Source organism: Nannospalax galili, unplaced genomic scaffold, assembly GCF_000622305.1.
Source record: "Nannospalax galili isolate Female #2095 unplaced genomic scaffold, S.galili_v1.0 scaffold1569, whole genome shotgun sequence".
In the NCBI taxonomy this organism is placed as follows: Eukaryota; Metazoa; Chordata; class Mammalia; order Rodentia; family Spalacidae; genus Nannospalax; species Nannospalax galili.
Window position 1 is genome coordinate 138,534 of NW_008360051.1, and position 14,609 is coordinate 153,142.

Consider the following 14,609-nt stretch of genomic DNA (forward strand, 5'->3'; position numbering starts at 1 on the left):
AGGATGCGTACTTTGTGGCAAGAACAGTGGGGAGAGATGGCCAGAGGAAGAGTGTGTGCAGATGGGGATGCCCTGGGCTTACACTGTGGAGAATGGGACTAGAGCAGGTGAGAGAGGAAACGGTCACCTGGATGACAGAGAGAAAATTGTGGAATTTGCTCCGTCTCCAGTCAAGAGTATGAGGTTTGTTGAGTGGTACTCAGAATCTGCATGTTGACTGTGGAAACAGCAGAACTGGAAACCACCTGGTTTGGGTGTGTGCGGGGCAGGGATGGAAGAAGAAAAAAAAAGCTCTTCTGTTCTGGGCTGTATCTTCCTTTTCGTTATTGTTTGTTTTTTGAGACCGGGTCTCAATATGGAGCCCTGGCTGACTTGGAACTTGCTTTGTAGACCAGGGTGGCCTCTAACTCATGGGAATGTACCTGCCTCTGCCTCCTCAGTGCTGGGATTAAAGGTGTGCAAGACCACACCTGGCTATATTATGTTTTCTTGATAGTGACTTATCAAAACGCAGTTACTGTCTCCCTCTCTTGCTCCCCCGCCTTTTGTGTTGCAGATTGAGCCCATGTCCTTGCACATGCTAACTACATGCTAACTACATCCCCAGCCCCTAAGCATAGTTGCTTAACTGAATGGCAATGATGTATATGGAACTTTTAAGTTTTCTGTGCTGAGCTAGAAGCTATCCATTGACATGCAGGGTTTTCATAGTAGAACCACCAGGAGAGGAAGATTCAAGTATAAGGCCAGTCAGGGCTACAAAGCCACAGTGAGACTCTGCCCCCAATAAAATTAGAAAACACACACACACACACACACACAAGATTACATCGTATTTGCTGCTTCACAGACATGGAGATAGAATTTGGCATCTGTAACTCTTGATGCCCCATAAAGCATTCCAATATCCACCCTGATGAGACTCCAGTAAGTATTAAGAACTATGAAAAACATAAAGTTAGACTCAGAGAGACCAAATCCCAAAGGAATTTACTTACCTTCCAGATTTCCTTAAATGTCATGCCCCATGCCTTAACCAACTAGAATGTAAAAATGTAAAAGGCATCACAGGGGCTAAAAGAAAAAAGTGTGTGTGGGGGGCATTTTCTCTTATGGTACAGCCACTGGGGGAGTGGGTAGGAAGAAGAATGATTTCAGAGGGAAAGGAACAGTGATATCAAAGGCCAATGGGGGTGAATGAAATCACAAGTACATCATATATTTGTACAAAAATCCTAAAATAAGGAAAAAAAAAACCCAGGGGACACAGGATCCTCTTCTGAATAAAAAGGCATTTTGAGTTCCTCTTTGTTTCTTTTTAAAGAACAGCTTATTATACAATATGGGCACATACAGTGCAAGCTGGGTTTCCATAACGTGTGGTTTTGCAATGTGCTAAGGGTGAGTATGCGGAACACTGTGTTCAGGGCTCTGCCAAGAACGGAGTGGGTTTCCTTCCTTACGGTCCCTTTGCTATGTGGAAGGAAGTTTCAAGAAACTATGTCAGTTCTGGGATTTTTCCCTTTTTCTGAAGAAATAAGTGGTCATTTCTCAGACTGTAGGGAGAGAAGGGTAGAATTTCTGATTTATATCTTCTAATGAAGCACTAGTGTCAGGGTTAGATCCATACAGACAGGACCCAAAATGCTCTGGGCCTACATTTCATGCCAATGGACACAGGACATGAGTGATATATAGCTCTGAATTCAGGCTCCATTTGATAAATCCAGCTTTGGATGTGTGTGTGTGTGTGTGTGTGTGTGTGTGTGTGTGTGTGTGTGCACATGCACATATATGTGTGAATGTGTGGAGGATTGAAGTCAACCTCTGCTGTTGTTCCTCAGGAACTACCTTGTTTTTGTGATAGGGTCTTTTACTGGCTCGAGGCTCTTTGACTAGGCCAGGTTGGTTGGTCAGTGAGTTTCAGGGATCTGACTGTCTCTACCTCCCCAGAACTGGGGCTACACTCCTCCCCCAGATTTTTATGTGGGTGCTGGGGATTGAATTAAGTCCTCAAGCTTGCATGGCAAGCCCTTTAACAATTGAGCCATCTCCCCAGCCCCAGTACTAGATGATTTTAGTGTGTTATCAAATGGTTAATTTTCTCCTAAGGTGGCAAAAATTGTGAACAATTTTAGTATACAAAATAAGATTCTTGAGAGTTTGGTCATATTTTGGATATAAATATTCTTCAGAGACTGATAAAAGCAAGTAGATATAAATAATTCAGCATGTATTTCTTTAGAATAAATACCAACATTTGTTTTCCATATCATTATGTCAAGAAAACTTCCAGTGGGCACAGTTTGAAGTTAGAGGCATAGGTCATCCAGTTTTGATATCTGAATGTTCATGTCTTGTATAGAAAGGGACTGTTCACATAATGTGTGAATGTGCTGATCACTTTCTGTTCAGGTTGTGTGTATGTTAATGTGGGGTTTACTTTGTGTATTTAATGTGGGGTTTACTTTTGTATGTTAATGTGGAGTTTACTCTTTCTATATGTCAATGTGGGGTCATATCTATGACAACACTGCTATTCTCATGCTTTGATTTCACTGTTATTTTCAGACACCAACTCCCCCTATTTCACAGTGTGCTGGGTTGGTTGTTGGGGAGTAAGTAAAGGCTGCTTCCTATGAGCTTACAGTCTTCTTGGAATAACACATTAGCCTTTTTATTCCCAGCCCCTTGACTCCAGATGCTATTGGTGTCTGTTGCCTGGGAGTTCTCTTAAATGCTCTGAAAGGCAGTTGCTGTGGGGGGTTTGTCACCAGCCTGCCTGGGTCCTGCTAGGCAATGTAAGTGCTGCACCATGTTGGCATGCTCTGCTGGGCCCCAGGTCACGTTACATCTTCTCTTACTGTTGAGCTATGCAGATCCTTAGGCCACAGTACCAGATCTCTTGATGTCTTCAAAGGCCTGAGAGGGGACTCAAAAGAGCCATGCTTAAAAGCCTCCTTATAGGATCAGAGGGCAATTTGAGTGGCGAGTGCTGTGCTTATGTCTGTTGAGATCACGGCATTGTTATTGGGCCGTATTTTCACACTTTGGTTTGCTACCTTAGTGCAAGCCCCCCTCCCCCTACCCCAGAATGTTTATTGCTCCCTCATGCTAACAAACAGACCCCAGAATAGAAATTCTTCCCATCTTTAGTTAAGCAGATCTCCCTGGGTGCATATATTCCACACTAAGGGAGCTGGGCACTCTACTAGCTGCTGTGGTGCACAAGTGAGTCAGAAGAGGCAGAGACCTCATACACGGAGCTCATGGTCTGGGGGACCTAAGGAGATGTTAATAAACTGTGCTAGTAAGTACGTATAAATGAAGCTGAGGCAGGCAGTGAATCAGGCTCATTCTTGTATGTGCCACTGTCTGTCTCCCAGCTTGGGCTCACATTCTAGTTTGTATGTGAGCGCTCAATACCTGTATGTCTTTCTAATAATACAGGAAATCCTACTTAGAAGAGTTTCAGCTTCAAAGTCTAGAATTATTTGCACTCAGTAATGAGATTACTATGTGCTTCGTAATGTTTCGCCTTGTCAGTGTTTTATGGACACACATTCAGCATATAATTTATATTATAGAATAAATCATGAAACTTGATAATAGGGAACATAAAGAACGCAGCATGTTGAGAAGACTGGATATCCATGGGTAGAGTATGGAAACCAGATCACTAACTCTCTGTACAAAAGTGAATTCAAGCCATGCCTGCAACTGTAGCACTCTGAAAGCTGAAGCAAGAGGATTCTAATGAGTTCAAGCCATCTTGGGCAACCAAGTGAGACCCTATTCTCCACTCACCCCTTTCTCCCACATCAATTCAAAATGTATCAGAGTCCTTTGATAAACTGAAACTGCTAGAGGTAAGCATCAAAGCACTTCAAGATGTGGGTGTAGGCAAGGACTTTCTGGGAAGGACTCTCATGGCTGGAGAAACAATAGCAAGAGTAGATACATGGAACTGCATAAAATTAAAAAGCTTCAGCAGAGTAAGGAAACAGCTGTGTGAAGATGCAGCCTGTGGAATGGGAGAAAACCTTTGCCAGCTAGACATCTGACAGAGGATTGATAGCTAAACTACATAAAGAACTAAGAAAATTGAGTTCCAAAAAATCAGTCCAATTAATAAATGAGCTAATGAAATGGACAGATAATTCTCAAAAGAAAATGTAATGGCCAATAAATATATGAAAAAATGTTCAACATCCTTAGGCATCAGGGAAATGCAAATCCAAACTACACTGAGCTTCCTTTCCATCCTTCTAAGAATGGCTACTATCCAGAAAACACATGGCAGCAAGTGCTTGGGAAAGGGAACTTTATACACAGCTGGTGGGAATATAAATTTGTACATCCAGTGTGTAGACTAGTTATTTATTGGCTTTCTCAGAAAATGAAAATAGAACTAACGTAAGATACAGTTATACTTCACCTGGGGATATACTGGAAAGGAGGCCAGGTTCACATGCTGCAGCACATCTGTGTTTCTCATGACACTTCACAATAGCCAAGGTATAAAATGAGTTTCAGCCATATAGAAGAAAGAGATTGTGTCATCTTCACAAAAAATAGATGGAACTGGAGATCATCAGAGTAAGGCCAATATGTCAGGATTGAAAGATAAATATTATATATTTTCTAAGGTAGATCACAGATCTTACACATTTATATATGCACACATACACATAACCATATATATGACATAAAAGTTGAAGGGACCTATTTGGAAAAAGGAAGGAGCCCAATGGCAGGAAGGAGAGGGTATGGGAGAGAATGTAGTCAGAGTGTATGATCTACACGAGTGAAAATGTGTTTATGGGGCCAGCAAGATGACTCAGCAGGTAAAAGGCACTTGCCACCAAATCTGACAACCTGAGTTCTATCCCTGGAACTCACACAGTGGAAGGAGAGAACCCACTCCTGTAAGCTGTCCTCTGATATTCACACACACCCCTGGCATGTGACCCCTCCCCAATAATAAAATAATAAAAATTAAAATGTCAAAAATATTCCTATTAAAAAAGAAAATGTCAGCCAGGCATGGTGGTACACACCTTTGATCCCAGCACTTGGGAGACAGAGGCACACAGACCTCTGTAAGATTGAGGCCAGCCTGATCTACATAGTGAGTTCCAGGCCAGCTAGCACTATAGGGAGACCCTGCCTAATGAATACACACTAATAAAAAGTTTGTCTGAAATGAAGATATAAAGATGTGGGAAATGCAGGTAACTCACATTCAGATTTGTTTATAGTCTTACAATGAATGTTCCCCAGTACTACTATAAGCTGAGTGAAATAAATTAGAGTATATGTTAAAGTATAAGCTAGAAGGTCTCTAAATCCTAAGACACATTTCTGTTTTGCCAAGTGATTTTATTTTTAATTACAAAATGGAAACCACTTCAAAAAACTCAGCATGCTATCTGAATGTCATACATTTAAACATACCTAGAAATGTATGTTATATAAATAACATCAATGTGTAACAGATTTTTCTGCTTCTGTACATGTGAACGCAAGCCTATTCTCCAAACATATATCAAGTATGGAGGAAGACAGAAACATCCCGCATGGGAAGATGAGGAGGAGGAAGCTCTGATTAGAAAACTTTCTCAGTGTTCAAAATGGATTACTTTAAAACATCGCTGTTCTTAGTAATCCTTGTCCAGGGTGAGATCAACCTATAAAGTAATAGTAATGAAGAAAATAGTCTTTACACCTCTAGCCTTCCAATTGTGTCCTCAGATAAAAGCATTCCTTTAGTTTTGCACTGCCTAAAACCCAGAGATGACATGTGCTTTCATTGGCAGAGTTATGCAATGCCTGACAGGAACTGAAACTGGGTACTAGGGCTCCTGAATTACTGTGCATTGCCTTTCATATGAACGTTGGCACAGCTATTCCACAGCTAAGAATGTATCCCATGAGCTGTTCCCGAAATGATGATGGGTGATTAACTGTCTTGAGCCACTGCTGCCGCCCGCCCTTATTCTTCATTGTCCTTGTCTTCCCTTTCTCCCCATCCCTTCTCCTCCTCCTCCTCCCCCTCCTCCCCCTCCTCCTTATTTTGGGAAACTTGTATACAGTTTGAGAAACAGGCAGAACTATGCTGGTCAATAGCCAACCAACTGCTCTCGGGACAGGAAGCTCTAAGTGGAGAAACCAATTCATAACCTTCTGTCTGTGCATGTACATGTGCTCATATGTGTGTGTATGTAAGTGTGTGATGGTGTACAGACAAGTATGCACATACCTGTGGAGCTAGAGGTCAGCATCAGGCCATCTTATTCAATTGCTCTCCACCTTATCTTTTGAAACAGGGTCTCTCGCTGAACTTAGAGTCTAGACTGGCTGGCCAGTGAGCCCTCAGGAGCCTCCTGTCTCTGCGTCCCCATTGCTGCGAGTGTGAGTTGCCATGCCCATCTTTTACATGGGTGCTGGGACTCAAACTCAGGTCCTCCTGGATAAGCAGCAAGCACTTTACCCACTGAGCCTTCGCCACAACCCTGCTTTATAGTATTTTCCAGTTTCTGTTGTGTAAATCCTCACATTGTGACTGATTTTACACAGCCAAGATGAATCCCTGGGTATCAGAGAACTGGGAAGCGCTGTGGTCAATGAGCTGTGATAAGCTCTCTCTACTTCTACATATCTTTTATCTGTGGGGTAGCCTTCTTCTTTGTGGTGTGAATGGGCAAATGTGAGAAATTATCTCATGATCTTGTTAAGACAGTGTAGTGTGACATTATTTCTCAAACTTCCAGGCTTTCTCTGTGTATGAGAGACCAGGCAGCAGGCCACCCAAGACCACAGTGTAACAATCACTCTTACTGTTTGCCTCACAGCCTTTTGTTCTACTCTGTTTCAATTAATTTAAAGCAGTAAGTTGTTTAGCTATTGCTACTTTTAAAAACACAAATACAATTGTTGAAGGCACCAGAAACTAGTTTAAGTGCTTTGTGGACATTGACTTACTCTATTTTTCACAGCAGCTGTCTGAGGTAGCACAGAGGCCTCAGGGTTCCTTATCTGACTTTGTTGGCTGTGTTTCCTACTTCAAGGAGGGCACGGTGTCAAAATAACAATGGCTGTCATCCACCTTCCCCAGCAGGCGTTGCGTTTATTGCCGTTCTTTTCTGTTATTTCCTGAAAGTATTAAGTCCAAAGTGTTTTGTGTCCATCTGCTTTTTTAAAAAGAAATATTTTTATAGTACAATTCATTTTCTTCCATAATCCTCCCCCCCACAGTGTTCTGTCAGAATCATTAATGCTTAGTTTTCCTTTAGAATACGTTATTCTCAGGAAAAATAATTTGGAGACCGTTAGTCAAGACTAATCATACTTTTTCTGAGTAACTCTTTATCTCTGGGTGGCTGAGAACCGAAAAGGAATTTTACTGTGAATCTGCTACGTTTGTGCTGACTTCACCTCGTCCTCTTTGACTAAACTTAGAATAAAGTCTAAAACATCAATCTTGGCCTAAAAGGTTTTACTTAATTTGTCCCTACCACAGCCAGTGTTGCATAGTGTTTAAGGGTTTGGGATTCAAGTTCTGGTCTTTCTACTTGTGAACTCTGTGAATTCTTAATTTCTCCGTGCCTCAATTTATTCATTATTACAATGAGAAAGCAGTACCATTCACATTACAGGGGCTTTGTAAGTGACTTTCTACATATAAAGGGCTTAGAATTGTGCCCGATGTATAGACAACAATAAATGTTAACCCCTCCCTGAGTCATCTTCACTTTCTGCTTCCCCAACTTCTCACCAAACTCTTTCAATTCCTACTAACGGAAGGCTATTGGTACATGCTATTTTTACTGGTCAGTTCCTTTTCTATTCTTCATCTAATTAATTCATACTTTTCCTTTCTCCTCAGATAAGGCTCCATTGACATCCTTGTGATAGTGATAGTTGTCTTGTCAAAAAATTTACAGTTGCCCATGATTTCTGCATCTGCAGAGTCAAGAAACCTTACATAGAAAATGTTTGAAAGGGTGGAGGAAATGACACAGTAGGTAAAGTGCTCGCTGTGCACAAAAACCTGGGTTTGACTCCCAGAATCCATATAAAAAAGCTGGGTGCAGTGGTGTGTGCTTATAATCCCAGAGCTGGGGAGGAGGAGAAGAAGATCTTTGGGGCTTGCTGGCCATCCAGTGCAGCCAAGGTGAGCTCCAGCTTCAGTGCGAGACCCTGCCTGCCAAAATGAGGAGGATAGTAACTGTGGAGGATCTCACAGTGAACTCACATGCACATGCGTGCACACCCACATATCCACAACAAAAATAAATGTCTATGAGAAAAAAGTTCATCTGCACTGAACATGTGCTGAAAATGTTCTTGTCGTTCTTTAAGCAAAGCAGCATAGTAACCACAGAACAGACATGCTGTATTCAGCAGTATAAATAACTTAGAGAAGATTTTAACTCTACAGGAGGATGTACATGGCTTATTTGTAAATATTGCATCATTTTCCACCAGGTACTACAGCACCCTTCGATTTGGGATCCCACGGACATTCTAGGAACCAATCCCACGGAATGACTGTACTATCCTTTTTCACACCCCATCACCATTATTCCTATTGCTGTAAACACAGGGGACTTAGAGTCATTAAGATGGGGATGCTATTTGCTTGACCACTTAGGCATGGGGTAACAATTATGTTTGGCTTTTTTTTTTCTGTTTTTGAGACAGAGTCTTGCTATGTAGCCTTTGTTGTGTAAACTGTTTTAGAATCCTCCTGCCTCAGCCTCCCAAGTGCTGGGGTTACAGCTATATCATGCCTAGCTGTTGTGCAGCATTTAATATTGTCTGATCAGTGTCTGATCAGAGCAGGCAGCTGGGAGTCTAATTTGTGAATTTTCATATCGGCTCATTCTTGGCTTTTTAGGGTTCCTTCCTCATAATCTATTCTCTTTCTCTACTGAGATAGCTTACAGCCTTCCTGTTCTCTTTGCAAAAGGAATAAATGTCATCTAAAACGCCTTGGTGCTGATTTGTTACGCCACATCATTTTCTCCATGTAAACCATCACAAACTTTGGGGGAAATAAATTAGAAGTAAATCAATAGAAGTAACTGATAAGGTAAGATAAGTAAGGCTTGCCTACTGAAACGCCTACCTGCCATCAAAACAATGGTTTTAAAATTATTTATTTAGTACAGTAAAGCTGTTTATCAACAGACACTAAGTGGGGTGCTGCATAGTTGCCTGTGGTTTTCAGTTGGCTCTGGGCACCATGAGCTTCTTAGGATGTGAGTGGATTCTGTTCTCTAAATGTCTATCTTTTGTATGTTTTGCTCAGACATATAATGTTTTACTGAAATGGAGCAAATAATAACCAACAGCAAGAAAAAGAGGAAATTTAAGCAGCATTAAAGTTAGCGCTGGGGCCAGTTGCTGACGACACAGCATATCTGCTACTTGGCGATCCGTTGCTGGTCTACCCTAGTGGTCCAAATGTGTCTTGACTTCTTCATATCTCCTCTGCCCCCGAGGAGGCCAGTGGAGAGCTACCCTTCATAGTCTTGTTGCTTCTCAAAGGAAATCAGGACAACAGTCCCTGAGCCCCCAAATCTAAAGTAGTCCCCACTAAGCTGTGGTGACATCCAACACTCCCAGCCTGCACTTCATCAAATGCACGTGGATTAGGTCTGGTATCTCATCAAAATCAAACACAAGCTAAGAATTCAAAGTTCAGACTGGCACTTCTTCTTCGCAGTGACCGTTTAGAACCTGTTAATGTGTCACTTCTTAGATGATCACTTCTTGGCCTTGAAACAATGGTGAGGTTGTAATCATGATGTTCTCAATGTTGTCATGATGGTCTCAATGTTGTCATGATGTTCCTAATGTTGGCATGATGTTCTCAGTGTTGTCACGATGGTCTCAGTGTTGGCGAAAAAATTTGGGTTTCTCGCTTCCTCTTTTATTAACATGCTTTGTTCTTACTTCCCAGCCTTCCCTGTCCTGCCTGCTCCTCTTGTGCTAGTCCCCCCTCCCCTCTCAAATAGGCCTCTTTCTGTTTTCATGTTATATATCCTATTGCTTCTCTTGTTCTTCCCCTTTCTCTCCCTCCAATATTTCCAGGATTTGGTTTTTCATTTACACAATTTTGTCTACTAAGTGAAGAAAAGGAGCATTCTCTAAGACATGGCATACTTCAAGAAATGTATGTTCTCTACTGAATAGTGTGTGTGTGTGTGTGTGTGTGTGTGTGTGTAGAGGCCAGAGGCCAAACTTGGATGTTGTCCTCAGATACTGTTCACCTTATTTTTGAGACAAAGTCTCTCACTGGCCTGGATCTTGCCAATTGAGCAGGTGGGCTGGCCATCAAGCTTCTGGGATCTTCCTGGCTACACCTCCCCAGCACTGGGATTACAAACCTATGCCACCATGTCCAGGCTTTTACATGGGTGTTAGGGAAAAACCCAGGATGTGATGTTTGCATGGCAAGCACGTTATCAACTGAGCTATCTCTCCAGCCCCTCTTTATTGAATTCTTTAAAAGTAAATGAAAAATACAAGTGACCTGAGGCTTTTTTTTTTCTTTTTGTCTTTTTGAAGCAGGGTCTCCCTGTGGCCCCAGCTGTCCTGGAACTCACTATGTAGACCAGGCTGGCCTTGAACTCACAGATATCTGCCTGCCTCTGCCTCCCAAGTGCTGGGACTACAAGCATGTGCCACCATGCCTGGCCTGAGGCTTTTTTTAAAAGATGATTTTATGAGTCTAGAAGCAATGATCGATAATATAATATAATATTCTCTTTTGCCAGAGTATTGTTTGTGAAAATGATATCTATTCAAACCACTGTGACTTCTCACATGGGTAAAGAAGTGTCTAAAGGCTATGGGTACGATGGTGTTCTTATGGATGGATGCATTCCAGAAGTAAGGAATATCTCATTAAGAATCTAGATAATCAGGGCTAAAGGGACAACTCAGTGACGTGCCTGCTGTGTAAACTGGGGACCCAAGTTCACATTCCCAGCACCCAAGTAAAAAGATGGAGGCTGTAACTTCACCTATTGGTGGTAGGTGGTGGGGAGGGGGATAGAGACAGACAGATCCCTGAAACTCATTAGACAGCATAGCCAAATCAATGGTTCAGTGACTGTTCTTTTCTTTAAAAATTGAGGAAGACACCCACAGTTTGCCTCTGGCCTTACACATGCACACACACAAACAAGTTCATACCACACCTAGTAACCCTCACACACAAAAAAGAAAATTAACTTAGATAATCTTTGTTGTTTATAAAAATCCTTAATTTATGCTTAAAAATTTAAATGTTAGTTGTATGAGAAAACCACCAAAGTTCATTGCATTCTTTTTAAAAAAATATTTTATTTATATTTATTTTATGTGTGCTTGTGTGCATGCATGTCATGTGCTACATTATTTATTTTATGCTTGCTTGTGTGCACACATGTCATGCAATGCCCACAGAGGTCAGAAGAGGGTGTCAAATTCCCTGGGACTGGATTTATACACCATTGTTAGCTGCCATGTGGGTGCTGGGAATTGAACCCGAGTCCTCTGCAAGAGCAGCCAGCCAGTGCTCCTAACTATTGAGCCACATCTCCAACCCTGTTCATTGTATTCTTAATAAACATTCTTATCTACATAGTAACTAAGCATTTTATTAGCCATGACTCAAATTTTATTTCAAGATGTTTTCACTTTCAGTTCAATATAGTCCAACACGTTTTGATTGATTGTCTTTTGCCCCTCAGAGCTATTCTGCCAATACTGCCTTTGCCTTCAGTCTTGTCAGGTGACAGGGCCAGTCAGCATGTTCTCAGTAAACTCAACCAGGTTGATACAGTCTTAGCAACAAAAATGGTCTTTAAGTGGATAAAAGTTTGAAAAGAGCATAAGGGGCTCCATCTGTAAAGGGCTTTCCACACGAGCATGAGTTCGATCCCCAGAATCCATATAAAAGGCTGGATGTGGTGGCAAGCACTTGTAATCCTAACACAAGGGATGTGGAGACAGTCAGGTCCCTGGGTATTCCTGACCAGCCACCATCGCCAAACCAGTAATCCCTAGGTCTCAGTGAGAGACCCTGTAGACCCTGTATCAAAAAACAAGGTAGATGACTCCTGAGAAACAGGAGTTGACTTCTGGCATTCACACACCTGTGCCCCTACACACACACACACACACACACACACACGAGAGAGAGAGAGAGAGAGAGAGAGAGAGAGAGAGAGAGAGAATATCTATACCTTTCATATATAAAAATAACGTCAGAGCTAGGTGTGGTGTTACATACCTCTAATTGCAGCACTCTGGAGGCTAAGGCAGAAGGATTGTATGTTCAAAGCCAGTCTGAGGCTGGAGATGCAGTTCAGTGGTAGAGAGCCTTTCTGGGTTCAATATCAGAAACACCACTGCCAATAACACCATTTTAGGTCATGAGATTTGAGGATCCCTTCATAACCCCCATCTTCAACACCCACATGTACACACTGAAGAACACCCCTACACACACCCCAAGTGACAGTGATAAGTAAGCTTTCCATTCAACTGGTATGTGTGTTGATGACCCAGATGGGATGCTTTCAGCTGACCAGTTCTACTAACTGCTTCAAAAACCTTTGAGAAAGAAGAGCTCAGCTGTCTTGAATTCAGCTTGTTCTTCATGAGGGCTCTCTATAGGTCAGATTCCTTATTAGCACCAAGCCTCTCCTGCCCCCACCTCCGGCGGAAACGGAAGTGGAGCCATTCCTGTGAGCCTGTTTGATCTTGACAACCTTTCCATTCATCTGACCTTATGGTACTCTTGTGTTTTATAATTAGCACATGGTATCTTGCATCTACACAGATAATAGAAGCCATAAAGTTAAGTTTGTCAGTTGGAGTCAAGAAGTTCAGCATGAGAGTTCAAGCTCTGCCAAGACTCTGTGTTTGAATTTGGACATCATTTAATCTCATGGGTCTCAGTTTCCAAAACTGTAAAGTGGATTAGTAATCATTTATCCATTTGTTTCAAGGATTCAATAAGTAACCAATAAAGTTTTCCTGGGAAACTGTGCAAGTGACTTAAGATCCAGATCCGAGAAGAACACCGAGGTCTAAGCGCCTCTATTTTTGTTTTTCAGTGTGTCAGCCCCTTGTTATTTTCCGTATGTCAAGTACTTAGACTTTTATTTTGAGATTGAATTTTGGATTTCACATTTTAATAACATTTATAAATTTTATTTTATTATGTGGTATGTGTGTGTGTCTGATGTGTGTGTCTGATGTGTGTATGTGCAGGAGTACATGTTCCAAAATAGGGAGGTCAGAGGACATCTTTTAAGAGTTGATTCATTCCTTTCATAGGGAATTCTGGGATTGAACTCACGTCATCAGGCTTCAGTGAGAGAAGCAAAAGCAAAGGTCACTGAGCCATTGTGCCTGTTTCTTACTTATTATTTGTCTTAGTTTTTTGCTAGTTTGTGCTTGAGACAGCATTACTATGTAGCCCAGGCTAGCTTGACTTACCACCCTCTTGCCTCAGGCTTCTCAGCTAGGATTATAGGACTGCTCCACTAAACTGAGTTTAATAACATTTAAACATTTTAAATTAAAAAAAAACCTTAAAATGTCAATCAATCATTGTATTGCAGGTTATGAAGATAATCACATCCATACCACGTCTTTGCAGCAGATCAAAACCGTGACAGCGCAAGTGGGGCAAGGTGAGGAAAACCCCACGTCTCCGCAGGCAGCCAAGCCCACAGCCAGATCCGGACCACAGAGCCGGGTTCCGGTGGTGGGGGCGCCCCTGGAGCCCTCCTTCCGCTCTGGGATCCTGGGAGCCATGTCTAGGAGAGATGTCCGGGCGGAGTTACTCCTGTGGAGCTTTCTGACGTGGTCGGACACGATAGAGATGCTGCGTGTGGCTGGTCACCCCGCTGTGTACAAGTCAGGCTGGCTGTACCCAGTCTACATATTCACTTTCATTTCTCTCCTGCGGATGGTCTTCACTCCTAGAAACCCTCTTCTCAACTCCCTGGGCATCCTGCTGCAGGATTTACCCTTCATTTTCGTTAGACTCAGTCTAATAATTGTCTTAGGAACTATCACACCCATACTGGGCCTTTGTAAAAATGTGCTAGTGACTGCCTCTTATGTTTACTTCAATTATTTAACCAGACTCAGGCCTTTCTCTGCCTTTGAAACATCTCCATTTTAAAAAGAAAATGTTCAGATAGTCAGAGGGCTTCTTTATGAGTATACGCACAGTTGGGAAGTTGTTCTGGGAGGTAAGCTTTTGCACTACATAAAGAAATGAGTAGTAGGCTATACATAATTAACCATTTTCATATCTGGTATATCAGTTTTTACATACAGAAATGGTGCTAAATTTAAGTAAAGGTATATTTTTACAAGTTGTATCCAACGGTCTTTGAGAAATATCAGTTGTTAATTTTAGTCATGTATATTGCACTTTTTGCAAAAATTACTCTTTACAAAAGCCCTTTTAAACAATAGGAGTTCACTTATTCTGTGAGCTAGAGCACTGCATGGGTTAAGTAATTAAAATTTGTTTTAGGAAATACTTGAAATTATCAAATAAATTTTAGAGTTTGTTTGAAAAATCTGAA

At 41.7% G+C, this 14,609-nt stretch overlaps 1 protein-coding gene across 1 annotated transcript in view; it reads left to right on the top strand.

Annotated features, from left to right (window-relative positions):
* The window catches only part of Tmem236 (transmembrane protein 236), a 41,039-nt gene extending 26,842 nt beyond the window's left edge, over positions 1 to 14,197 (top strand). Inside the window, exon 4 of the mRNA XM_008824105.1 lies at positions 13,629 to 14,197. Within this exon, the coding sequence (XP_008822327.1) occupies positions 13,629 to 14,197 (569 nt within the window). The remainder of the gene's footprint in view (positions 1 to 13,628) is intronic.
* The last annotated feature ends 412 nt before the right edge of the window (positions 14,198 to 14,609 follow it).